Source organism: Podarcis tiliguerta (assembly GCF_965153285.1).
Source record: "Podarcis tiliguerta genome assembly, chromosome: 6".
NCBI lineage: Eukaryota > Metazoa > Chordata > Lepidosauria > Squamata > Lacertidae > Podarcis > Podarcis tiliguerta.
Window position 1 is genome coordinate 92,971,850 of NC_139539.1, and position 25,629 is coordinate 92,997,478.

Consider the following 25,629-nt stretch of genomic DNA (forward strand, 5'->3'; position numbering starts at 1 on the left):
CACGGGCGAGTGGCTGCCCGGACAGGAAAGGTTCACTCAGGCAACCCAGCCAGACGTTGGGACAAGCTTACGCACGAGCAACCCCTAGAACCATTACACGCACGTTCCAGCCTGTCAACATCCTCCTTAAACAGTAGCACCCAGAACTCCAGGTGTGATCTGACCAAGGCAGAATAGAGAGCTTCTATGACTTCATTTGATTGGGACACTATACTTTTGTTGATGCAACCTAGAATCGCATTAGCTTTTTTGCTGCTGCATCACACTGTTGACTCATGTTAAGATTGTGGTCTACTATGACCAGGTGTCTTTCATCTTGTATTTGTGCATCTTCCTGCCTAAAATGTAGAACCTTAAATCTGTCCCTGATTTTTGATTTTCAAATTGCTCTCCATCTGATTGTGAAATTTTGCTTCAGGTGGAAAACATAGTTGACAACTCTCTTTGTAGGCCTAATCAACTTTGCCCACGGCTGGAAGAGTTACTTCACAGCCCCTGGTGAATTCAAAGGTTTCTGCTAGGGCAAAACATATAATGAGTATTGAGAGAAGGAAAAAAATATATTGATAAGACTGGTGTAACTTTCTAGAAAGGGGGCTGTACATATCTCTGCAAACCTCTGCCTGGGACCCATAGAAAATATGAATGCAGGTTATGAGTCAAGCTGTCTCATCAACCCTGGTAAAGAAGCTAGGTAGGGGATTTCAACTGCCCACGTTGTCTACAGTGGAATTTTGAGCTGAATATGGATGTTCTGAGGAATTCTCTCTTTTTTTGCATTTTTTTAAAATTAAATTTTCAAATTTTACAAATTCTTTTAAAATACAATCAGAACAAATCTTTCATATCTGTTGAATTCCCATCCACCCTTCCACAGTGTTCTTTTATTCCCTTATAAAGCTGCTATATTACTTACCTTTTATCCATTATATACATTAATTCTAAATTATTAAACTACTAATTCTCATCTGTTACTACACTTCAAATCCTGCATACGTTTTACCATAACCGTGATATTTTTACAAATATTCCACAAAATATTTCCATTCTTCAAGATTCCCCCCCCCCCTCATTTTGTTCTTTAATTCTCACAGTAGGTCTAGCCATCTCAGTGTCTCCATAAGCCAGTCTTATTTTGTTGGGGCTTCTTTCCGTTTTTGCGTGTAGACTGTTCTTGCCACCGTCATAGCACACAGAAGCAAACAGTTCCTTCAGGAGTTCTGGTCCAATTATACCTAACAGAAAGGCCTCAGGTTTCTTGGGAATCATCACTTTAATAATTTTTTTAAAACTCATTATAAATAATTTCCCAATAACCTTTTGCCCTTCTGCAGGTCCACCAAACATGAAAAAAAGTTCCATTTGACATTTTACACTTCCAAAAGATACTTAATTTACTTTTATACATTTTTGCAGTTTTATACGGTGTTAAATACCATCTATACATTCGTTTTTATAGCTGACAATGGCCCTAAAATTGAATGTTTCATCCCTCCCCAACTTCACTTCTTTCCAAATCTTAACATAATTCTCTTCACATAGATTAGGATTTCAGGCTGTCAACCAGACTCCCAAAAATTTCAGTTTTTTCACAACCTTAATGCCACTTAATTCTTGAAGATTCTGTTTCATTCGTAATCTGGGGAACCGGGTTCGCTTCTCTGCTCCTCTACAGGCGGCTACCGGGTGACCTTGGGCTAGTCACACTTCTCTGAAGTCTCTCAGCCTCACCCACCTCACAGAGTGTTTGTCGTGGGGAAGGAAGGGAAAGGAGAATGTTAGCCGCTTTGAGACTCCTTCGGGTAGTGATAAAGCAGGATATCAAATCCAAATTCTTCTTTTTCTTCTTCTTCTTCTTCTTCTTCTCCTCCTCCTCCTCCTCCTCCTCAAGACGTACTGTAAATACCTAGGTTGCTTCCATGTTTCATTTAAAACAAGCTGGGAGGTTCCTTCTCAGGCAAAATGAGAAATGCCAAAAGTAGTGATGCCACCAAGAAAAAACATGTTTTAAAATATATCTTTTTGCTTTCTCTTGGCACTTCTATCCTTATATCTGCTCAGCATTTGGTGTGTTGTCTCCACCTCCATTCTAACCTTCTTCCCCTCACAACCCTATATTTCTGAATTTGTCTTATTAGGCCAGTAATTCTCAACCTGTGTACCAAAACACTCTAGCGTACCACAAGAGAGAAATAAATTGAACATTTAAAGAACATCTCAGCCCAAAGGATTCACCCAGAAGATTCAACTCTGCATGATTCATTGCTGTGGTTCTGGCTTTGCCTTTGCTAGTGACAAGTAACCACTTCTGGGTTTGGAACATAGGAGGCTGCCTTTTTCTAGCACAGTTGACTATTTCTTCAGCTAACCCAGTGTTGTCTGCTGTGACTGACAGCAGCTGAGTCTTTCGCATCCTTTTTCGCTGAAGAAGCCAGGTTGTGGACCCGGAATCCATATGTTCTACAATGCAGCTACTATCAGTCAGTAGGTGATGGGGAAAGTGGCCTTCACTTCTTCCTTAGGGTCTGGAGGTCACGTTCAGTTTGGGGAAATAAGGTTTGTTGTTGTTGTTTAGTCGTTTAGTCGTGTCCGACTCTTCGTGACCCCATGGACCAGAGCACGCCAGGCCCTCCTGTCTTCCACTGTCTCCCGCAGTTTGGTCAGACTCATGTTTGTAGCTTCGAGAACATCGTCCAACCATCTCGTCCTCTGTCGTCCCCTTCTCCTTGTGCCCTCCATCTTTCCCAGCATCAGGGTCTTTTCCAGGAAGTCTTCTCTTCTCATGAGGTGGCCAAAGTATTGGAGCCTCAGCTTCACGATCTGTCCTTCCAGTGACCACTCAGGGCTGATTTCCTTAAGAATGGATACGTTTGATCTTCCTGCAGTCCATGGGACTCTCAAGAGTCTCCTCCAGACCATAATTCAAAAGCATCAATTCTTCGGCGATCAGCCTTCTTTATGGTCCAGCTCTCACTTCCATACATCACTACTGGGAAAACCATGGCTTTAACTATACGGACCTTTGTTGGTAAGGTAATGTCTCTGCTTTTTAAGATACTGTCTAAGTTTGCTATCACCTTTCTCCCAAGAAGCAGGCGTCTTTTAATTTCGTGACTGCTGTCACCATCTGCAGTAATCATGGAGCCCAAGAAAGTAAAATCTCTCACTACCTCCATTTCTTCCCCTTCTATTTGCCAGGAGGTGATGAGCTTTGTTTTTTTGATGTTGAGCTTCAGACCATATTTTGCGCTCTCCTCTTTCACTCTCATTAAAAGGTTCTTCAATTCCTCCTCACTTTCTGCCATCAAGGTTGTGTCATCTGCATATCTGAGGTTGTTGATATTTCTTCCAGCAATCTTAATTCCGGCTAGGGATTCATCCAGCCCAGCCTTTCGCATGATGAATTCTGCATGTAAGTTAAATAAGCAGGGAGACAATATACAGCCTTGCCGTACTCCTTTCCCAATTTTGAACCAATCAGTTGTTCCATATCCAGTTCTAACTGTAGCTTCTTGTCCCACATAGAGATTTCTCAGGAGACAGATGAGGTGATCAGGCACTCCCATTTCTTTAAGAACTTGCCATAGTTTGCTGTGGTCGACACAGTCAAAGGCTTTTGCATAGTCAATGAAGCAGAAGTAGATGTCTTTCTGGAACTCTCTAGCTTTCTCCACACTCCAGCGCATGTTTGCAATTTGGTCTCTGGTTCCCCTGCCTCTTCTAAATCCAGCTTGCACTTCTGGGAGTTCTCGGTCCACATACTGCTTGAGCCTTCCTTGAAGAATTTTAAGCATAACCTTGCTAGCGTGTGAAATGAGTGCAATTGTGCGGTAGTTGGAGCATTCTTTGGCACTGCCCTTCTTTGGGATTGGGATGTAGACTGATCTTCTCCAATCCTCTGGCCACTGCTGAATTTTCCAAACTTGCTGGCATATTGAGTGTAGCACCTTCACAGCATCATCGTTTAAAATTTTAAATAGTTCAGCTGGAATATCATCACTTCCACTAGCCTTGTTATTAGCAGTGCTTTCTAAGGCCCATTTGACTTCACTCTGCAGGATGTCTGGCTCAAGGTCAGCAACCACACTACCTGGGGTGTACGAGACATCCATATCTTTCTGGTATAATTCCTCTGTGTATTCTTGCCACCTCTTCTTGATGTCTTCTGCTTCTGTTAGGTCCTTACCACTTTTGTCTTTTATTATGGTAATCTTTGTACGAAATGTTCCTTTCATATCTCCAATTTTCTTGAACAGATCTCTGGTTTTTCCCATTCTATTGTTTTCCTCTAGTTCTTTGCATTGCTCATTTAAGAAGGCCTTCTTGTCTCTCCTTGCTATTCTTTGGAAATCTGCATTCAATTTCCTGTATCTTTCACTATCTCCCTCACACTTTGCTTGCCTTCTCCTCCCCGCTATTTGTAAGGCCTCGTTGGACAGCCACTTTGCTTTCATTTCCTTTTTGTTGGGATGGTTTTAGTTGCTGCCTCCTGTATAATGTTACGAGCCTCCATCCATAGTTCTTCAGGCACTCTGTCCAAATCTAAATCCTTAAACCTGTTCCTCACTTCCACTGTGTATTCATAAGGGATTTGACTTAGATTGTATCTTACCGGCCCAGTGGTTTTTCCTACTCTCTTCAGTTTAAGCTTGAATTTTGCTATAAGAAGCTTATGATCTGAGCCACGGTCAGCTCCAGGTCTTGTTTTTGCTGACTGTATAGAGCTTCTCCATCTTTGGCTGCAGAGAATATAATCAATCTGATTTCGATGCTGCCCATCTAGTGATGTCCATGTGTAGAGTCGTCTCTTGTGTTGTTGGAAAAGAGTGTTTGTGATGACCAGCTTGTTCTCTTGGCAGAACTCTATTAGCCTTTGCCCTGCTTCATTTTGAACTCCAAGGCCAAACTTGCCAGTTGTTCCTTTTATCTCTTGATTCCCTACTTTAGCATTCCATTCCCCTATAATGAGAAGAACATCCTTCTTTGGTGTCATTTCTATAAGGTGTTGTAAGTCTTCATAGAATTGGTCAATTTCAGTTTCTTCAGCACTAGTGATTGGTGCATAAACTTGGATTACTGTGATGTTAAAAGGTCTGCCTTGGATTTATATCGAGATCATTCTATCATTTTTGAGATTGCATCCCAGTACAGCTTTCACCACTCTTTTGTTGACTATGAGGGCCACTCCATTTCTTTTACGGGAATCTTGCCCACAGTAGTAGATATGATGGTCATCCGAACTGAATTCGCCCATTCCCATCCATTTTAGTTCACTGATGCCCAGGATGTCAATATTTATTCTTGCCATCTCATTTTTGACCACATCCAACTTACCCAGGTTCATGGTTCTTACATTCCAGGTTCCTATGCAATATTTTTCTTTATAGCATTGGACTTTCCTTTCGCTTCCATGCATATCCGCAACTGAGCATCCTTTCGGCTTTGGCCCAGTCGCTTCATCAGCTCTGGATCTACTTGTGCTTGTCCTCCACTCTTCCCCAGTAGCATGTTGGACGCCTTCCGACCTGAGGGGCTCATCTTCCACCGTCATAACTTTTATATGCCTGTTGTCTTTGTCCATGGAGTTTTCTTGGCAGGGATACTGGAGTGGCTTGCCAGTTCCTGCTCCAGGTGGATCACGTTTGGTCAAAACTCTTCACTATGACCTGTCCATCTTGTGTGGCCCTGCACGGCATAGCTCATAGCTTCTCTGAGTTATTCAAGCCCCTTCGCCACGGCAAGGCAGTGATCCATGAAGGGGGAAATAAGGTTAGCTTGGGTCAATCTGACACAAGAGCTTCAGTAACAGATGAAGTGAGGAAGTAGGAGAGCTGGACAGTCCAACTCAGGGGGCCTTTTGCTAATAATACAGAAATACTTACCTTTGAGTAACTAGTTCTAATCAGTAACCAAGGACAATGAACCATTAGTGAGTCTGTATTGACAGGAGCCTTGCACTGTGCATACCCACTCAAACCTGGCTCCACAGAGTTGTCCATCCGACTTAATTCACTCCCCTCACACCCAGGGCTGGATTTAGGTTTGACGAGGCCCTAAGCTACTGAAGGTAATGGGGCCCTTTATATGTCCAGCTGTCCTTTGTCAACAACAAATTGCCACTGTTTTTTGTGTTCAATATATGCTATATGGTAATTTATGGACCTAATAGGTATGTCAAGCCATTTGCACATAACGAAATACGTATTTTATCAAGGTAATTGTTGAACTGAAATACAATTAAGAAGTAGTATATTAATAGTGAAATGGGGGGGGGGGGGGCAAGAGAGTGGGGCCCTAAGCTATAGCTTGCTTAGCTTATATGTAAATCCAGCCCTGCTCATTTTTTTTTTTTAATGCTCACCCCAGTATGTCTGTGGAACAATAGTCTTTCTAATCTTTTGCTCCTCACTCACTGCAAGCCTGCAGAATAGAAAGAAAGCCCATCTACCTGAGTATTGAGAGGTATAAATGAGGCCCACGAAGTACGCTTTGTATAGCTCTTTGGAAATCTTGCCTTATTCAGGCTGGTCCTGCTATCAAAAATGAATGAAAAAATTTCCCGTTCCAGCCATCGATTTCAACAGCAGAAAAAAGTACAGTCGTATCTATGACTTGAAACAACGTCAAAATACATAATTCTGCAATCCACCTTTTGTTGTTTGTGGTGCTGTGACACTTGGGTTAGAAATGAAAGTGCTTATTTATTGTTGCAACAGTCGCCACCATTTTATCATCCATTGTATTTATTGGGAAATTATCTTCAATCTGAATCGCTGACCAAAATGATACCTAATTACGTGGAACGGCTCACAAGTGCCCTTTTTACCTTCACCATCCCCTTTCTTCCTCTTCCCCTGTCTGCTTATTCCACTCTTCCTCCAAGGCCATACAAGCTGTGTGCATGGCTACCCCAACTTTTAAAACTTCACAGCAAGTGGAGAAATAGATTAGCATATCAGTCGTTCCAAGGACAACCAGGAAGTTTTCTGGTGGAGTGGGAGTTTGAAATCTCTTCTCTCCACTCTTCAAGTCCCAACACTCATTCTACTGTTCCACCTTGTCTTCTCAGCGTGCTTCATTGCTCAAAGAAAACTGAGAGTTCTCCAAACGTATACCTTTTATTCTCACAAGCGATTAGGCTGAGAGACAGTGACTTACCAAAGTCACTCCATGAATATTATGACTGAGTAGGAAACTCTCTGGTCCATGCAGGACACTCTGCCCATTGTACCATATCCTGGTCTGACTAAACTGGTCGCCAATTAGTTTCCGGGTCCAATTCAGAGTGTTGGTTTTGAGCTATGAAGCCTTAAACAGCTCAGGACCACAATACCTCAAGGATCACCTCTCCCTATATGAACCGACCCGAACCCCGCGATCATCATCTGGGGTCCTTCTTCATGTGCCTCCCCCACAAGAGGTCCGGAGGGTGGCTCCCTGTTTGTAGAATGCTCTCTCCAGGGAGGCTCGGGCAGCGCTGTGGTCTAAACCACAAAGCCAAGGGCTTGCCGATCAGAAGGTTGGTGGTTCGAATCCCCCTGACGGAGTGAGCTCCCATTGCTCGGTCCCTGCTCCTGCCAACCTAGCAGTTCGAAAGCACATCAAAGTGCAAGTAGATAAATAGGTACCGCTCCGGCGGGAAGGTAAACGGCGTTTCTGTGTGCTGTTCTGGTTTCGCCAGAAGCGGCTTAGTCATGCTGGCCACATGACCCAGAAAAACTGTCTGAGGACAAACGCCAGCTCCCTCGGCCAGTAAAGCGAGATGAGCGCCGCAACCCCAGAGTCGGACTTAACGGTCAGAGGTCCTTTAACTTTAGGGCTGGGTGGTGTGAGGTTTTCAACACTGTGATATATCACCAGTCAAACATTGCAATCTGGCAATACACAGCAATGCTGAAACAACAAGCTGCTTTAACCCCTAGCCTGCGAGGGTGAAACTACCGCAGCTCTCACTGAGCTGCTGCTCATTCACCCCAGTGCCTCAGGGGCCAGGACAACGCAGCTTGTTTGCAGTGCTCAGCTGGGGGGGGGAGACTCCCGTCCCCCAGCTGAGTGAGCCCCATGCCTCTCTGGCTCTCATGTGAGGCACTGGGGTTCACTTACCTGGGGGCAGTAGCAGTTTAGAGTAGCCAAGGGAGGAATAAGCTGCATTGGCCCAGCAATACAGCTTGGCCCTCCCTCTGCGGCTGAGGGGCAGAGCATGTTGGTGGCTTCACCTGGCAGTATATTGTAGGTGGAACTGCTGCTACTCCCGAATCCCTCTGTTTCCAGTGGCCCCATGTTGAAATCGGCGTTGCTGGCTGAGTGGCTCAGGAACGACGTCTGTTTCACCGATATACCACTGGGTGAAGCCACTATCGCAGCCTGGCCCTCATATCGGTCCTAACCCTTTCATACAGACTTTTTAAAAACAAAACAAACCCACAAACTCCTCAAATGCATAACAGATTAATGCAGAAATGTGACCAAATGGACTTATGGACACATACAACATTGCCTAGAAATAGGCTAGTGTATCCATTTGTGGGGTCTGGGATTGCTGTTGCTAGTTGGATTTCTTCGTTTTGCAGTGTTCACATTGTTGGTGCTTTGTAGGCAATAGGTAGCCTCCTTCGTGAGGCCCAGGGGACTGACAGATCCTCATGAACCTTTAATTGCAGAGTTGGGGTTAGATCACTCTACACCCAAGAGGCCTCTGAAGTTTAGAAAGCCACTTGGCTTTGCTGGTGTAGAGGCAAAGTTGGATTCATGGTCAGTGGAGTAAATGGTTTTTGAGCTTGTTAGCTCCCTTGAGGGTTCTGAGAGGCAGGCTAAACCTACTAACTAATACTTGTGGTGAGCCTGGATAGTCTAGACTGGATTATGAGAAGTACAGATTGTTCTAGGGTGGTTTGGTGAGTGACAGGCATTGGAAAACAGCAAAACAGAACTGTAGAATCACAGAATAATCAAATTGTAGAGTTGGGAGGTACCCCATGGGTCATCTAGTCTGACCCCCTGCAATGCAGGAGGCATCTTCCCCTGTTAGACTCGAACTCACAACGCTGAGATTAAGAGTCTCATGCTATACTGACTGAGCTATACCAGTGTAAAAATTCAATTTATTACACTTGCATCTCCAAAGCTACTACCCTCAACCACCTGGAATGCTCATGCTCTCTTGAACAACTCTGTTTTTTTCTCGCTTATGGCTAAAATCCCTTCCTTTGAACACCTATGTTGGATGATGGGTGAATTATCTTCACATTGATTCAGAATCCAGCCAGAAATTACAAGTATAACAAGAATGCTAAAAAGAAAAAGGGGAAAGGAGGGGGTTATTGTGCTAGAGGTTGACTCATAATGGTGGCTGCACCTTATAATTTTCAGCTGCCCTTCAAAATATCTTGTGTTTTTTTGTGTGAGTCATGGGCTGTAATTATACCTCAGCCAGAGCTGTACCAATGTCACCACAGGATAACACACAACTTTTCAGAGAACTGTGGGCAAGTCTTTTGAAGCTCTGAAGTTGTGGGAACAAGATTTAAACCGGGGTGGGCAGAAGACAGACTGGGATCTCCTGGTAGATGGATGGATTGGGGGGGGGGGGGCAGAAATTTGGATGTGTTTATCACTCCTAATTGTTTAACCATAGCAATAACTTAACTAAATTAGGCTGCTGAGGTGAAGAAAGCTAGCCGGGAGTGGACTTTGGTATATGAAAAGAGTGTGAGCACAGTTCTAAAAACAAAATCCTAGTCTCAGAAGTACCTTGATCTTTAATTCTAGCTACAGTGGTGCCTCGCAAGACGAAATTAATTCGTTCTGTGAGTTTTTTCGTTCTGCGAGTTTTTTCGTCTTGCGAAGCACCACTGTGTATTGACGGTTTCCCATAGGAATGCATTGGCGGTTTAAAAAAAAAGGCGCAAGACGTTTCGTCTTGCGAAGCAAGCCCATAGGGAAATCCGTCTTGCGAAGCAACTCAGAAAACGAAAAACTCTTTCGTCTTGCGAGTTTTTCGTCTTGCGAGGCATTCGTCTTGCGAGGTACCACTGTATATATCTTTTGCTCCTGGCTCTAGCTGGCAGATCTTGGGGTTCAAGTAAAATATTAGATCCAAGAAGCCTGAAGTCTGCCCACTCCTGACATGCCATGCCTGAGCATGGCTGGTCAGCACAACTGACCTATAGCTTAGGCACATTCCTTTTATGTACTCCCTGTTAGCCCTTCTCTAACCTCTAGCTTTTCACCTTATGGTGAGGCCACTGCCGGATTTACATATAAGCTAAACAAGCTATAGCTTAGGGCTCCACTCTCTTGGGGCTCCCATAAAATTTAAAGGGGAAAAACGTGGATGTACATTTCCAAAATATAAGATAAAAAACAAATAAAATAAAACCTATGTACAGCAACATTAGCAAATGGCTTTAGATACCTATTAGGTTAATAAATTACCATATAGCATATATAGAACACAAAAAACAGCCACAATTTGTTGCTGACAAAGGACAGCTGGACATATAAAGGGCCCCATTACCTTCAGTAGCTTAGGGCCTCCTCAAACCTAAATCCGGCCCTGGGTGAGGCCAAAAGCTTTCTTCTTCTTAACGCACATGACATTAGCCACAATTCACATCTGTCCTGCTGTTCCTTGAGAAATACTGTGTTTAGATTGCGTTTCCTCCCAAACCAGCTTTGATATAATTTGAAAATGCAAGCCATAGGAAGACATCCATGTTCCCTCTCTACACACTGGTGTAGACAGACAGCTGGTGAATTGGAAACGCATCCAGTGATGTGAGGCAGAATGGGGAAATGACCTCAATGAGTTTTGAAGCTGGTAATGTGTATTGACTTTAAAAGCAAACTAGATGCTTTTACTGTTACATATGGTCAAGCTACACCTGCTGGAATTCCCTCTTCTGTACAACTACAGTCAAGCCTTGGTTCCCAAACGCCTCCGTTTTGGAGTTTTGGTTCCTGAATTCTGAAAACCTGGAATTAAATGCTCCAGGTTTGGAACGTTTTTCGGAAATTAAATGTCTGACGCAGTTTCCACTTGAGTGCAAGAAGCTCTTGCAACCAATCGGAAGCCGTGCCTTGGTTGCTGAACATTTCGGAAGTTGAACAGTCTTCCAGAACGGATTACGTTCGACAACCAAGGTTTGACCGTATTAAAGGTGCTGAAAGAAACCTGTCCTTTTCTGCATCTGCACATCCTAGCTATCAGGTCTGCAGTGAAAACAGAGAGACTGGCATATCTATCTCTGTTTGTTTGTTTGTGATGCAATAAACATGTTAAATGGGGAGGGGGGAATAGTGAATAAGTTGAAGGCTGTAATGTAGAATCTCTTGCATTGAAAATTTAATTGCTATAGTATAAGTGTGGGAGTGTCCATTATTAATCAGTTTGGGGGTTGTTGTTTTTTGCAAGCCTAAGTTCCTATTCAGGGTTACTGTAAGAAACCTCCTCATCACTGATACAAGTGAATGAAAGAGTCTGGGAAGTCCCATGGCCTAGCATCCCACCCATGTGGGACTTAGCATGCTATGTGCTGGACTCCATTGAGAAATATCTCTGCTGTGTTTACTTACCTCAAAGTTGCCTGAAGGGTGTTGAGGAGCTCCTTCCTTGGGTGCCACAGCAAACCTGTGTCCTGTCTTGTGTTTGGCTGCTATTGCGTGCTGTCAGCTCACGTGCAGTTATGAGGTGAAATATTGTGAGGTGTGTACTCTTCTCTTATCCAAACCTTTGGTTGAGTGAGTATCTCCTGTCTTCCTTTGTGCACTGCTGTTCTGGTCTTCTGCTCTGTTGCTTTGTCACTGCTTGACTTGTGTTTTCATTTCATGGTTTTAATGTAGTTGTTCCAGTTCTGACATTTTTTCTAACTTCCCCTGAACCATTTGGTGACGTAGAAAGTAAGGCAGAAAGAAAGCAAAAAAGAAAGAAAGCAAGAAAGCAAGAAAGAAAGGAAGGAAGGAAGGAAGGAAGAAAGAAAGAAAGAAAGAAAGAAAGAAAGAAAGAAAGAAAGAAAGAAAGAAAGAAAGAAAGCTTTCATGGTTTCTGTGGTTTTGTTTTTCTCCAGGCCATGGCCATATACCATATTCCAACGTGGATTTGATTTGGTGCTGGGAGAACAACCTTCTGACAAGATATTCAGGTAAGGTTTTTTTTTCAATGCAGCCGGAGTGACCAATTATCTATATTATCCCTCCTTCTTCTCTGCTGTTCTTTCTCCCTTTCCTGCCTCAGCATATAGTAGGGAAATGCCGGGTAGAGTAGCACCAAATATTCACAAGTGAATATTTTCAGCATGAAAGGGGCGAGCTACTGGGGAGAGAAAAAACACGTCTGACAATCCTCTCTCCTTGTGCACACAACCACACAGCCCTATTTGGCAACACCGTTTATGTCTTGAAACCCAACTTCTTCCTATGAACTGTGACTTTTCTGCTTAACCAATCAGATATGGCTGGGAGGTGACATAGCTGAATGCAGCAAAGCTAACTCAGAGTGAATCCAGGCATTGGCCCTTCGACCACAGATGCTGTCAGCAGAGTCTTGCAGGCAGAAGTGTTCCTCAGCACCTCTTCCTGGAGATATTTAACTCCAGATTCCAGACACTGAACAGGGAACATTACGCAAGCAAAGTCCTGCCAACTGCTAGAGTCATAACCTGCTAGAGAATTGCATCTAGATTCATGTCCGCAATGAATGCTTCTTTTTTTTTGCATTCTTGGGCCACGTATCCAACTGGTTTCCTCTCTCTGAATCCAGATTCACCTATACTCTTGGGGAAGGGATGTGGCTGCCGTTGAGCAAGAGCTTTGTCATCCCACCTGCTGAGCTGGCCATCAACCCATCAGCCAAGTGCAAAACAGACATGACAGTGATGGAGGATGCTGTGGAGGTCAGGTACGTGCTTGTTCTAAGCTTGAGAACGATCAAAGGGCCGCTCAGGTTTCAGGAAGCCGTTTCCCCACCCTAGTAGCTGCTACGTTTTCTTCCTCTCTGCACTCTCATGCTTAGAGTTCTCTCCCAGGACACCTGTGTGGCTCCACTTATCTCTCTTCATCTTCCCTGGAGACACCTCTGGTACAGGACAGCAGCCCAGGGCACGTTCGGCAGACAACACACTTACCATTGGGGCAACAGATTGAGACCTATTTCTCTTTTACTAAGGACTACCGCCCCTGCTTGCATTACTTGCCAGCCCCACCAACCCTGCCATACTCCTCTGGTCATGCTAAACCCTCTCCTTTTACAGCTCAGCCAAGCCGCCTCTCCCTTTATGCATCATCTTCCAAAAACCTGCAGCAGGCCAGGGGGCAGGGCAGAGGAAAGGGGGCGAGGCTTGCCTGCAAAAGGAAATAAGGCAGTGGGGCAGGGCAAGGGGCAGAGGACAAATGAACCCCACTGGCTCGTCCAGCCCCTGCTTCTGCTCGAGTGATGCCAGCTTGGCTATTGCACCCTTCTCGTGCCACCCTCCCCAGATCCAAGTCTTGCTGGGCTCGTGCGAGGCTGGGACTGAAGGGTGCACAGTTGCCGCGTCCCCATAGCACCCTTGCAAGGCTCAGATTTGGGGAGGGCAGCACGAAAAGAAGAAGGAGAAGAGTTTGGATTTGATATCCCGCTTTATCACTACCTGAAGGAGTCTCAAAGCGGCTAACATTCTCCTTTCCCTTCCTCCCCCACAACAAACACTCTGTGAGGTGAGTGGGGCTGAGAAACTTCAGAGAAGTGTGACTGGCCCAAGGTCACCCAGCGGCTGCATGTGGAGGAGCGGGGAATCGAACCCGGTTCACCAGATTACGAGTCTACCACTCTGAACCACTACTCCACACTGGCTCTCTTGTCTTCCAGAGAAGGGTGCAAGAGGCAAGTGCCCCTCGCCAGCAAAGGCAAGGCTAGGGTCCAGAGAGGGTGGTGCCTCCTGTACACCCACGCAGGGGGGAGCGCAGCCAGCCAACAGCACCTGGCGGGTGCAGAGCAGGCACCCCCATGCCGATGCCTCCAGTACGACCTGGCCCTGTGCTCCTCTCCATGAGCCTTGGTTCCTCCAACCCCGGGAGAGGAGCTCTGGGATGTGTCAAACTGGGGGCGCCTGCTTCATATCCCTTCCAGAAGCCATGGTCGGGGCCCCTCGGGCAACCATATGCTGCACCACTGAAAGATGGAAGCCTGAATTTTTAAATGCGTCCTTTTCCCCTCTCCACCCTACAGCAGCAGTGGAAAGAAACCCCTTTCCCCCCTTCGTTTCCTCACCACTGCTGCCCCACGAAGAGAGAGAAAGGAGCTTGCCTTGTGAAATGCAGGCATTTCTCTTTCCTTCCTCCAGTTGTGCCCACAGTGGTAGACGGACAAAAGGGATGCTCCCTTTCCTTGGCTCCTCTCTCTGCCCACCTCCAGTGGCAGCAGCTAAAGGGGTGCGGGGTGCAGGAAAGCTTGCAAAGCCCTCCCTGCCAGGGCATGTTGAATGTGTAAGTAAGTAAGTAATAGACTTTCTTTGCATAGCCGACAGGCCATAGCATCAAAGGACAAACACCAACAGAAATACATTACAGATATAGTTACCATAAAATCTTGTGACCTATTAAAATCCTAGGTAAATTAATAATCTCAGTACTTAAAACTTGGCAGAAGTAATAAAATAATAATAATAAAACATAATGGTAATAATCATAAAATCCTAGACGAGGAATCCGGGTGACGACACTGATGTCATTCAGATAACAGCTCTCAGTCTCATTGCTCTCTCGATAAATTTGGCAACCTTCTCTGTTCTGGTCGGCTAGGAGTGAGAACAATTTGGCTTCGCAAGAGCGGCCCGGGATGGCAGATAGGAGCAGCGTAATGGTCTCGTCCCTAAAATCTTTATATAGGGAGCAAGACAAGAGAACGTGTGACACCGTCTCGACATAGCCAGCTCCACAGGGGCAGAGCCGGTTCTCGAATGGAATTTTTTGATATCTACCTTCAAGAACAGCTGAGGGTAACATATTTAGTCTGGCCAGTGTAAAGGCCCGCCTAAGTTTTGGAATGGTTAAGGTAGACAAATAAGGTGCCCGAAAATCAAAATGGGAGGGGGGCAGATAAGCGTACCAAGCACTGCTAGGGCATGTTGAATGTGTCACTTTTCAAATTCCCCAACATGAGGGTGCTTAAAAGTTGCGACATGACTTGGGAAGTCAAAAGATATTTTTGTTAAATTTATATAATTTAGCTTTACGTGGTAAGTAAAATGTTTGTAAAATTGCATATAAATCATTAAAAATGATTGCCAAGTACTTGCAGTTATGTCATAAATTAATATTATTGTACATTGTTGTTGTTGTTGTTGTTGTTTAGCATTACCTGACATTCCCTGAAGGTAAAATTAAAATTCTTTGGTTTTCCTAAAGTAAGTTTACGTGCTTCTTCTTCGATCACAGTCTTACCAAGCTAAATGTTGTCCAATCACAAAATTAATAGCAGATTTGAATTCCTCACACCCCAAATATATTTTTAAGACCCCTCACTGAAGAAATTTGCAAAAATTGAGTTCCAGCCCGTAAAATGATATGCCCTTCCCTGGCTCCATCAGGTTTTGGTTTCTGCCTCCTCACTCATGTCCCTGTCCACCTCTTTGCCCAAACCACAGCCCCCTTCCCTTGCAGCTGAGCTGCACCATGGCCCAGTCACTGAGGATCAGGCTGGAGCACACGTGCTGTGCTGCTGCTTGCCTCCTCGTGTTCCAGATGCCAAAATGGCGACATTGGTGTGAGGCATGCAGTGCCTGTAGAGCAGGGGGGCTGTGGGGGACCCTGCCCTGCCCTGGATGTTCCTCTGCAGCTCACCTGTGGGCTGCCCGCTACCCACAATGCTCATCTGGGCTCACCTGCCCGGGATGCCCACCTGATCCATCTTCATGCTGCAATTCACATGGCTACCTATCTCCACCCACACAAACTACAGCATTATGCAAGCACACAAATGCACAAAAATAAATATAAATATATAAAATAAACAGGCATGGTGCATCAAAACACCTATCCCCCATGCAAATGGGGCATTGCCTGTACTAAGAAATGGGTAGTTAATGAGTAGTTAATGCCTACTACATTAATTGGTTGTATTTTTCCACTTTTCAAGCTACTGGTGGTCCACAGAAATGGTCATCTGTACATCCACAAAGAACTCACATCATCTGCAGCTACCCTGTCTCTGTGCTCAGTCATCCTTTAGCAGAGACACACAGCTCCATGTATTAAGCCACTTTAATACTCTCCTGCTAAGCATAGTAGGCCTTCCAGATGTTGTTGGCCAATGGCCAGGGATGATGGGATTTGTAGTCCAGCAGCATCTGCTCTAAAGGTCATCGAACACTGGCGTGCTGCAACGAATAGTAATATTAAAACAATGAATATTAACAATTGTATTTTTCTCCCTTGCAGGGAAGAACTGATGACTTCCTCCTCTTTTGACAACCTGGAGGTTCTTCTGGATTCATTTGGGCCAGTTCGGGACTGCTCCAAGGACAATGGTGGCTGCAGCAAGAACTTCCGCTGCATTGCAGATCGGAAATTGGATTCTACGGGTTGTATGGTTGGTGTACTTTTTATTGAGAGGGATGCAGCTGCCTCTTGGGAAAGTGGGATTGCAAAGATAAATGTCTGTTTGCACACATGATTTATTTGGGGTTTCAATGTATCTGTTTGGCGTATTAGAAACCAGAGCAATACGTTTGGCACCAGATTGGCTGCAGGAGTTGCTGGACGGACGCATAGAAAGCTCCAGCCATCTTAGGGACTCCACTCCGGATTTGTGTAGGGTTTAATCCTTAGCCTTTTCTTCTCCTGAAGAAATCCCACAAGGTAGCGGACAAAGCCCCATATGTTTGTATTATCTTTCAGCTCTGTGGCTGTTCTTTGTCTCCTGTCTCCTACAGTTTCCCATTTTATGCCCACCTTCCCTATTATGCAAGACAAATATAGACTTGACACACTGCCTTGCCACACCTGGTAGGAAGCTGGCATGACACTCGACTTCCTAATGAGTACGATGCACACTCTTTCTGTATGTTACGCGCTCTTGCAACTACAAGTTTGCCGCCTTCACACTTCACTTTTTTAGGAATACACGTAAAACATCTTTGATGTACATTTGTGTATTTTTTTAATGTGTGAAGAAGTCCTTCGATGAATTAGCGTGGGTGCCAAAGGGAATGGATGAGTCACACTCTTTGTTGGTACAATCTGCTCAGTAGCTATTTAAATATTAGCAAAATTCCCCTGGAGCTGCGGAGATGGTATTCTTTCTAATAAGTGAATGTGGAAGAGACAGGGTTGGGTGAGCCACAGAAACCCGAGGACACAACAAACAACCTAGGTAAGTGGGAGCTCCATTTTCTACTTGATTGGTGTGTTGCCTGCCCCAGCTGCTCCATTGAGCAAGTGCTTTTGCACATGCAAACCCAGTGTTCAGGGTGTTGAGGTTGGGATGTGGGGCCGAGGAGTTGTCTGCTCTGCCAGGTGTTTTGGTGAGAGGTAGGACTCCTCCCCCTGGAGTGAAGAAGGAAAGCTTTAGTGGGCCCTGCCTGCTCCTTCCACTAGGAGGAGTCATCCCTAAGAGGAATGTCGTCAATCATTCCCCATAAACAGAAATTCACAGCAAGACATTTTTCTGGTCCTTGCTCTTTTTATCTCAATTTCTATCATGCCCTGTGCCACAAGACTCAAGAGTAAGTTGAAATAAACAAACCACCAAAATGGAAGAAGTCCCATTTCGAAAGCTAGCCAGGAATGTGCTTTTGCAAACTTCCCAGCTGAAAAGTTCAGAAAGTATTAGAGTGCAACCTCTGTTTGCATCCTTATTGTTCAAATTTGGACAAACGATTCTGTGGTCAAGAATGTGCACTCAGTTATTATTAGAGATGAGCAGAGCATACAGTGGTACCTCGCAAGACGAATGCCTTGCAAGACAAAAACTCGCAAGACGAAAGAGTTTTTTGTTTTCTGAGTTGCTTCGCAAGACGGATTTCCCTATGGGCTTGCTTCGCAAGACGAAACGTCTTGCGCCTTTTTTAAAAAACCGCCAATGCATTCCTATGGGAAACCGTCAATGCATTTCCTATGGGAAACCACGCTTTGCAAGACGAAAAAATTCACAAGACGAAAAAACTCGCAGAACGAATTAATTTCGTCTTGCGAGGCACCACTGTGTATGAAGCTCTTTGAATGCTCTCAACCACTGTGCAGATGCTTACCATTATTTCTTGACAGGTGCACGAGAAACAGAAATTCAGCAGGTGTGACTTACCTTACAGGTACTCTTCTGTGCCTTCCAGAGCTTCAGAAGCCTCTGATGGCAAGGGAGGCAGCAACACTCATATCAAGTTATTTCATTGTATTGTGTTATTGTTCTTAGCTAACTTGTTATAAGTTGCCTTGAAAATAAATTTTATAAATGATCATAATACAAACAAACAAACAAATATAAGGCCAAATTTCATAGGCCACAGTCAGTGGTGCCTTGATCTGTAGAGGACTCTGGCCTGAGACAGGTTTTCTTTTTTAAATTCCTTGTCCCCTGGAAGCTGAATGTACCACATTATGCATTAGCTGGGAGAGATTATGTGCACCCGTTGGAACAAGCAAGCCTTTCCTTAACTACCATGAAACCACAGAAAGTTCATGTGCACCTATGATTAGTGGGAGAACGTCTGGCTGAGAATGTGGTGGGTAGGGATGCAGGCACCCCTATATTTATCAGTGAAGCTCCCACATGGGGTCAGCTCCTGACGACTAAATTCTCTGTCTCCAGAGTCCACTCTTCCTGCTGCCTCCGCCACTGTCTATCTACCAGCCCCCATTGCTCTGGAGGAGATGCTTGCTAACTGCTCTGTGCCAGATGTTCCCTTCCTCCACCTCCCCACCTGCTCTCACGCCCCCACAGCCCATTTCACTGCACCCTTTTGCACAAGGACTCCCAGGAGAGATAGGTGGAAAGCAATCCATCTGCTTCAAACTGCGCCCCTGAAGCTGCTGCACACGTCCCGTTGCTGATTCTCTTCCTCTGCACCTGCTCTGCACCGGGAGAGGCGTTGTGCCAAAGTCGGATGTGCGATGAATTGGGGGAGCGATCAGCAGGTGGAATGCTTTCTGCGCAGAGATCTCTGAAATGACTGCTGACAGGGCCACTGCTGACAGCAGCAGCATGAGCAGAAGGAGTGAGCAAGGGAGCAAGGGAGGAGGGGAAGAGAATGTACCCATTTAATTCCACCTCCTCTGGCTTCACATGTTCAGGACATTTAATACATAGGTATGAATAAAAAGCGGACGCGGGTGGCGCTGTGGGTTAAAGCCTCAGCACTTAGGACTTGCCGATCGAAAGGTCGGCGGTTCGAATCCCCGCGGCAGGGTGCGCTCCCGTCGTTCGGTCCCAGCGCCTGCCAACCTAGCAGTTCGAAAGCACCCTCGGGTGCAAGTAGATAAATAGGGACCGCTTACCAGCGGGAAGGTAAACGGCGTTCCGTGTGCTGCGCTGGCTCGCCAGATGCAGCTTGTCACGCTGGCCACGTGACCCGGAAGTGTCTTCAGACAGCGCTGGCCTTTAGAGTGAGATGAGCGCACAACCCTAGAGTCTGGCAAGACTGGCCCGTACGGGCAGTGTACCTTTACCTTTACCTTACTATGAATAAAATTGTGAAGCACGTAAAAACACAGTTCATTCACTTACAACAAAACATATAATACAGTGGTACCTCGGGTTACATACACTTCAGGTTACATATGCTTCAGGTTACAGACTCCGCTAACCTTTACCTTTACCTTACTATGAATAAAATTGTGAAGCACGTAAAAACACAGTTCATTCACTTACAACAAAACATATAATACAGTGGTACCTCGGGTTACATACACTTCAGGTTGCATATGCTTCAGGTTACAGACTCCGCTAACCCAGAAATAGTACCTCAGGTTAAGAACTTTGCTTCAGGATGACCACAGAAATCGTGCTCCAGCAGCGCGGCGGCAGCAGGAGGCCCCACTAGCTAAAGTGGTGCTTCAGGTTAAGAACAGTTTCAGGTTAGGTACAGATCTCCAGAACAAATTAAGTACTTAAACTGAGGTACCACTGTATGATGATCCATATATAAGATAAATCCACAAATAAAAACCTTCAGCAATTAATATAATCTCTTAAAGCAGCAGGGAAAAGTCCTTAAATGGATTAATGTCTGTTTTGCAATTCTGACACATATAGTAAGAGGCCCACAAGGACTCAAAAGTTTCCTGGTCTTGCTTTCCATCTCATAAATGCACAAAGGTGGTAAATTTTGCCACCACAGCTAAATGTTCTTTACAGTTGGTGCAACTTGAAAACAGCATACTTTGAGACATATTTTTTTCTGTTGTCAAAAGCACGGGTGAGAATTTTGCAGTGTCCAATTGTTCTTGCACACCACATGCTTAACTGCATGTCATTCCCCATTTAAAGAGCAAGTCTAATGTGCTTTCATATCATTGCTGACTTCATGGCCTCTCGTCACATTTTGGTTTCACTCTCCTTTTATTCTTCAAAGACAGTTTTCAAACCTGTTTCTTGTTTGGGATACTTGTCTGCAATGGCAAATGTGCAATTTTTGCTTTAGGTTAGATTAGGTACCCTAATTTTTGCTTTAGGTTAGATTAGGTACCCTAATCATAGGAGGCAGAGTCTGAAAGGCTGTATCGCAGTTGCAACTCCCAGGAAGCCAAACCCACATATTCCCTCACAAAAACACACACCATATCGTTGAAGATGCTATTATCCTTGCTGATCAAGGCTTGTCTTGTCTGTGGGCTACTAATGCAGACTCAATGGTTTCAGAATGTGCCAGCGGAACCTCTTATAACTTAACACCCTCAGGGGAGGGCCAAAGCTCAGTGGCAGTCTGCAAAAGGCCACAGGGTACAATTCCTGACATCTCCAGGTTGGAGTGGGAAGGCTCCCTGTCCAAAACCCTGAAGAGCCACTGCCAGTCAGGATAGAATAAGACTCAGCTAGATGGACCACTCATGTGACTCCATCAGCATAGGACAGCTTCTGGTGTGCTGGAGGTATTAGTATGATATAAAACAAGGCATCTGGTATATAATCAGAATAGAAGGGACACAGGTGGCACTGTGGATTAAACCACAGAGCCTAGGACTTGCTGATCAGAAGGTCGGTGGTTTGAATCCCCATGATGGGGTGAGCTCCCGTTGCTCGGTCCCTGCTCCTGCCAACCTAGCAGTTCGACAGCACGTCAAAGTGCAAGTAGATAAATAGGTACCGTTCTGGCGGGAAGGTAAACGGTGTTTCCGTGTGGTTCGCCAGAAGCAGCTTAGTTATGCTGGCCACATCACCTGGAAGCTGTACGCCAGCTCCCTTGGCCAATAAAGCGAGATGAGCGCCGCAACCCCAGAGTCGGTCACGACTGGACCTAATGGTCCCTTTTTAATCAGAATAGTTGATGTGCACTTTGCACAAGTTTTAAACCTTATTTCCATCTGAAGAAAATGATGAGGCTATAGGGAAGTAGCAGGGGGTGGCGACAAAGCAGAAGAGCATGTAAGGGGGTGACCCCCAGCAGTGTAGTATCCAACACTCGAGCGTTGCAGATACTGTAGTGTAGCAAACACATGAATGGTGCAGGTTACAAGGGAAAGTGCAAGGAGCGTCGCACCGAGGCACTGTTGCCTTTTTATTGCTTATGCTACACAAACGTGAGACACAATCCACTAGCAAATACCTGCCCTTGGTCCGTGTAAAAGAGTGGGAGCTACACAAGAGTATGACAGCAAATGGTTCCTGCAAATGGCCACAAAGGAGTCAAATCAATTTGAGGGAGGGAGGTGCGCAGACACGCACACGTACCTCACTTGCCCACCCACTCCCAACTTGCTTGCACATCTGGTCAGACAGATGGGAGGCCAATGAGATGGGGATGGGTGCTGGGCAGGGTCCCCAGGCTCCTCATTTGCCTGTTTGCCATCATCCTGAACATCTGGGCTTGCTCATCAAGTGCCAGCATCGTAAAAACACCTAAAGTGCTCTTGTGCTTCAGCATTCCAGCTGGCACTGTAGGGGGAAGTGCGACATGGGGCAGGATGAGAGCCTAGTGAGCCCACAGGGGGCCGTTTGTTTTGGAAATTGCAGAATTAGTGTCAGCAAGCAACCTGTGACTTGTTGTGTGAGCTTCAGTCACCAGGACTGTGAGGGGGAAATCATTTCAGGAACAAATCCTCTGTTAGTTAACACCTCATGAGCCAAAATACATGAAGAAGGATAGAGAGCAGCCCATGACTCTTTCCACTGTGTGCCTCAAAGGGCTCCATTTGAAAGAAGAACCTTCTTTCTCTGAGCTGGATAGCTCTTTAACTCACTGCGTTCCGAGTTGTTCTTGTATTCCGTATCTCAATCCAAAAACTGAAACGAAATGGAAAGCCTAGGGAAACAGGCTGGATAACTGGGGGCTCCTGATTCAGTTGTTTAGATGTTTGACCATGCAGACAGCACCATGACCATTTTCTCAAGTAACCAGAGATGGATGCAGTTCAGAGTTCACTGCAAGCACATTGTTCGCCTAAAAACAACTGAAGTCAGTTAAAGGTACAACTCTCTTATCAGTCTGCAGAGGCACAATTCCTGTGGGAACCTGAGTCCATCCTGAATCCAGCTGTGTGTGTGTGTGTGTGTGTGTGTGTGTGCACATCTAGTGCATCCAATAGTTCCCAGGTAACTATGAAGAAAGCAGTAGCCTGGACGGGGGTGATGATGAATGGGGTGATTGCCTATTCACCCACCGAATAGAGGAGCACCTCCTCTGGATTGCACCAGGGCTAAGGAAGACACAGTGCCCGAGTTAGAGGAGATAGGAAGACTTAGCAAGAAGAAGAAGTGTTAAAACAGTTGAAGTGAGAAATAATGGAAGAGAGCAAGCTACTCAGCCACATCGAATGAGAGAAAAGGGCCAATAGTTGCAGATATTATTATTACAAAGATGAAAGCTATGAGATTTTACAACTGAGATTAAGGATGTAACACTAAGGTTATGAGCCTGGAGTGTGAATGGTATTGTGGAATTATCTAGTAGAAAGAATGTGGGAGAGGAGGAGCAGGAGGAAGGGGGGGGGGGGAGCAGAATCGGTTCCAAGAAATGAGAATCAAGGAAATAGCAGAGAAGCAACTGCAGATTTTGCCACTGATTCAAACAAAAGAGAAATAGTAGGGTTCTAATTGAGTTTTTCTCACTAAACATGGTGCCTTGAACTGCCCAGATGGGAGATGCAGCGAAGTTTGTTGTTGTTGGAAGGCAGCCAGCGGAGGTGCGATTATGCTGTTGCGTGCCATTAACACAATTTTGTGCCGAGCGAAGCAGAAAGCAAGAGCTCTGCAATCTCCCGCCTCCTGTGTGTGGCTAAGCTGGTTTGTGCTTTTGTGCTTTCTTGTCATACTAGTGTCCGCCTGGCCTCAGCCCCATGAAAGATGGCACTGGCTGCTACGATCGCCACATTGGTGTGGACTGTTCGGACGGATTCAATGGTGGTTGCGAGCAGCTCTGCCTGCAGCAGATGGTGCCTTTGCCAGAAGATCCTGTTCTGTACAATATCCTTATGTTCTGCGGGTGAGTTCCACAAACGTCTTTAGTATCTTCCAGGAATGTGGAACATCTTTTGTTGAACTTTATTTGTAAGTCTGGCTGTGCTTATTTTTCTTTTCTCAGTATTAAATGCACCATTTATAGCTGCTATGCTGCTAATCTACACTTCAAACTCCCTTTGTAGCACTCAGTTACTCCTGGCTTTCTCGTCAAAACAATAAGTATACCCAGTATACCTGAAGGAGGGTCTCCACCCCCATCGTTCTGCCCGGACACTGAGGTCCAGCGCCGAGGGCCTTCTGGCGGTTCCCTCATTGCGAGAAGCAACGCTACAGGGAACCAGGCAGAGGGCCTTCTCGGTAGTGGCACCCGCCCTGTGGAACGCCCCCCCCATCAGATGTCAAAGCGATAAATAACTACCTGACATTTAGAAGACATCTTAAGGCAGCCCTGTTCAGGGAAGTTTTTAATCTGTGATATTTTACTGCATTTTTTGTTTCTATGGAAGCCGCCCAGAGTGGCCGGGGAAACCCAGCCAGATGGGCGGGGTACAAATAATAAATTATTATTATTATTATAAGCTAGTGATTATTCCATAGTAGCTCTGAGCATCCAAAGTAGCTCTGAGTAACATGTCTCATTAGCAAAAAAATAATAATTCACTTCTACAACAGGGCTTTCCCCCTCTCCTCTCCTGACATGCTCCCTCAATCTCTTCTGGGTCCCCCCCCCAACCCTCCAGTGCATATATGGGGAGGGCATGGGGTGCACCCAGGGGGAAGAGGGGAGGAGAGTCCTATTGAGCAAGAGCAAACCCTTGACCTGATGGAGCACATTAGTTGGCTACTGCCCATAGTCCTTAATTAAGAAGCTGAAATCATGATAATATGGTAGCATTACACCGTGCTGTACAGAGTGTGTTCATTTGGTAAAATAACTGAATCTTGCTATGGCAGAGAAGGCTGGGTCACACCTTAAATCAGCTGGGATCTCCTTGGAAGAATTCCCAGGAATTGGGAAGAGCCCATTTCACTCTTTCCATTCTGTTCACTGTGCCCCATTGTTCTGCAATAAGTGCTGTAAGCAGGAAAGATCCTAAAATTTTCTAAGAATGGTTTGGCAAATATTGCCTGTGCTCTCCCGCACCCCTGCCTTCTTGCAGGCTACTGAGGTGCCTGGGTGCATTGATCAAGAAAACAGGGGGATCTTGCTGAGGGCATACCATTGTATAGAGCAGGGCTTCCCAAACTTGGGTCCCTAGCTGTTTTTGAACTACAACTCCCATCATTCCTAGCTAGAGGACTAGTCGTCAGGGATGATGGGGGTTGTAGTCCAAAAGCAGCTGGAGACCCAGGTTTGGGAAGCCCTGGCCTAGAGGATTCCTTTTCCTGCTGTGATTCCATCAAGTTGAAGCATGTTGAGATCCTGGAAGGGGCGGCAAGAGACATGGCCTAAAAAATAGCAAATTGTGAAAGCTCCGTGGCCTGAACAAAATTCAGAAATTTAATAAATTAGAAGAATGGTGCTTGCTGATTTATCAGCACTGCTCTGGAAATTAGATTTAGTAATCTGGAATGCCAAAATCCAGGAGAATAGTTGGGAGGAGTAATTTCATACATATCCTTACTTGTATAGTTCTAAGATGAGCAAGTTGCTTTCTGCCTATCTGAGGTATGGGAGGGACTCCCTCAGTCAGAGAGGCTGGGGTGGGTTATAAATAACACCTCATTAGGATGCATCATTTTAGGAGGTGAAATTTATTCACTGAGGGGTCTTTTAAATATGGTTAAATATGTGATTGGACAACATTTAGCTTGGTAAGTCTATGTTTGATTAACAAGCAAATAAACATACACTTTGTTTACAGAGCAAAACTAAATTATATAAATTTAACCAAAATTCCCAAGTCATGTTAGGACTTTTTAGCTCCTTTCATTTTTTTGGAATTTGAAAGTCAAAAAATTTGACACACCCTAATACGTCACGCATTACTTTCCTAAACTTTTCTCAACATTTCGTAGTAGACAGTTTGCCCGCCTCTATC

The 25,629-nt window shown here is 45.2% G+C and overlaps 1 protein-coding gene across 2 annotated transcripts in view; it reads left to right on the forward strand.

Moving 5' to 3' along the window:
• The window catches only part of ASTN1 (astrotactin 1), a 223,224-nt gene that overhangs the window by 151,286 nt on the left and 46,309 nt on the right, over positions 1-25,629 (forward strand). For both annotated transcript variants that reach the window (XM_083446259.1, XM_083446258.1), the window contains exons 9-12: positions 12,066-12,140; positions 12,758-12,895; positions 16,414-16,564; positions 23,443-23,609. In XM_083446259.1, coding sequence (XP_083302385.1) covers positions 12,066-12,140; positions 12,758-12,895; positions 16,414-16,564; positions 23,443-23,609 — 531 coding nt within the window. The remainder of the gene's footprint in view (positions 1-12,065; positions 12,141-12,757; positions 12,896-16,413; positions 16,565-23,442; positions 23,610-25,629) is intronic.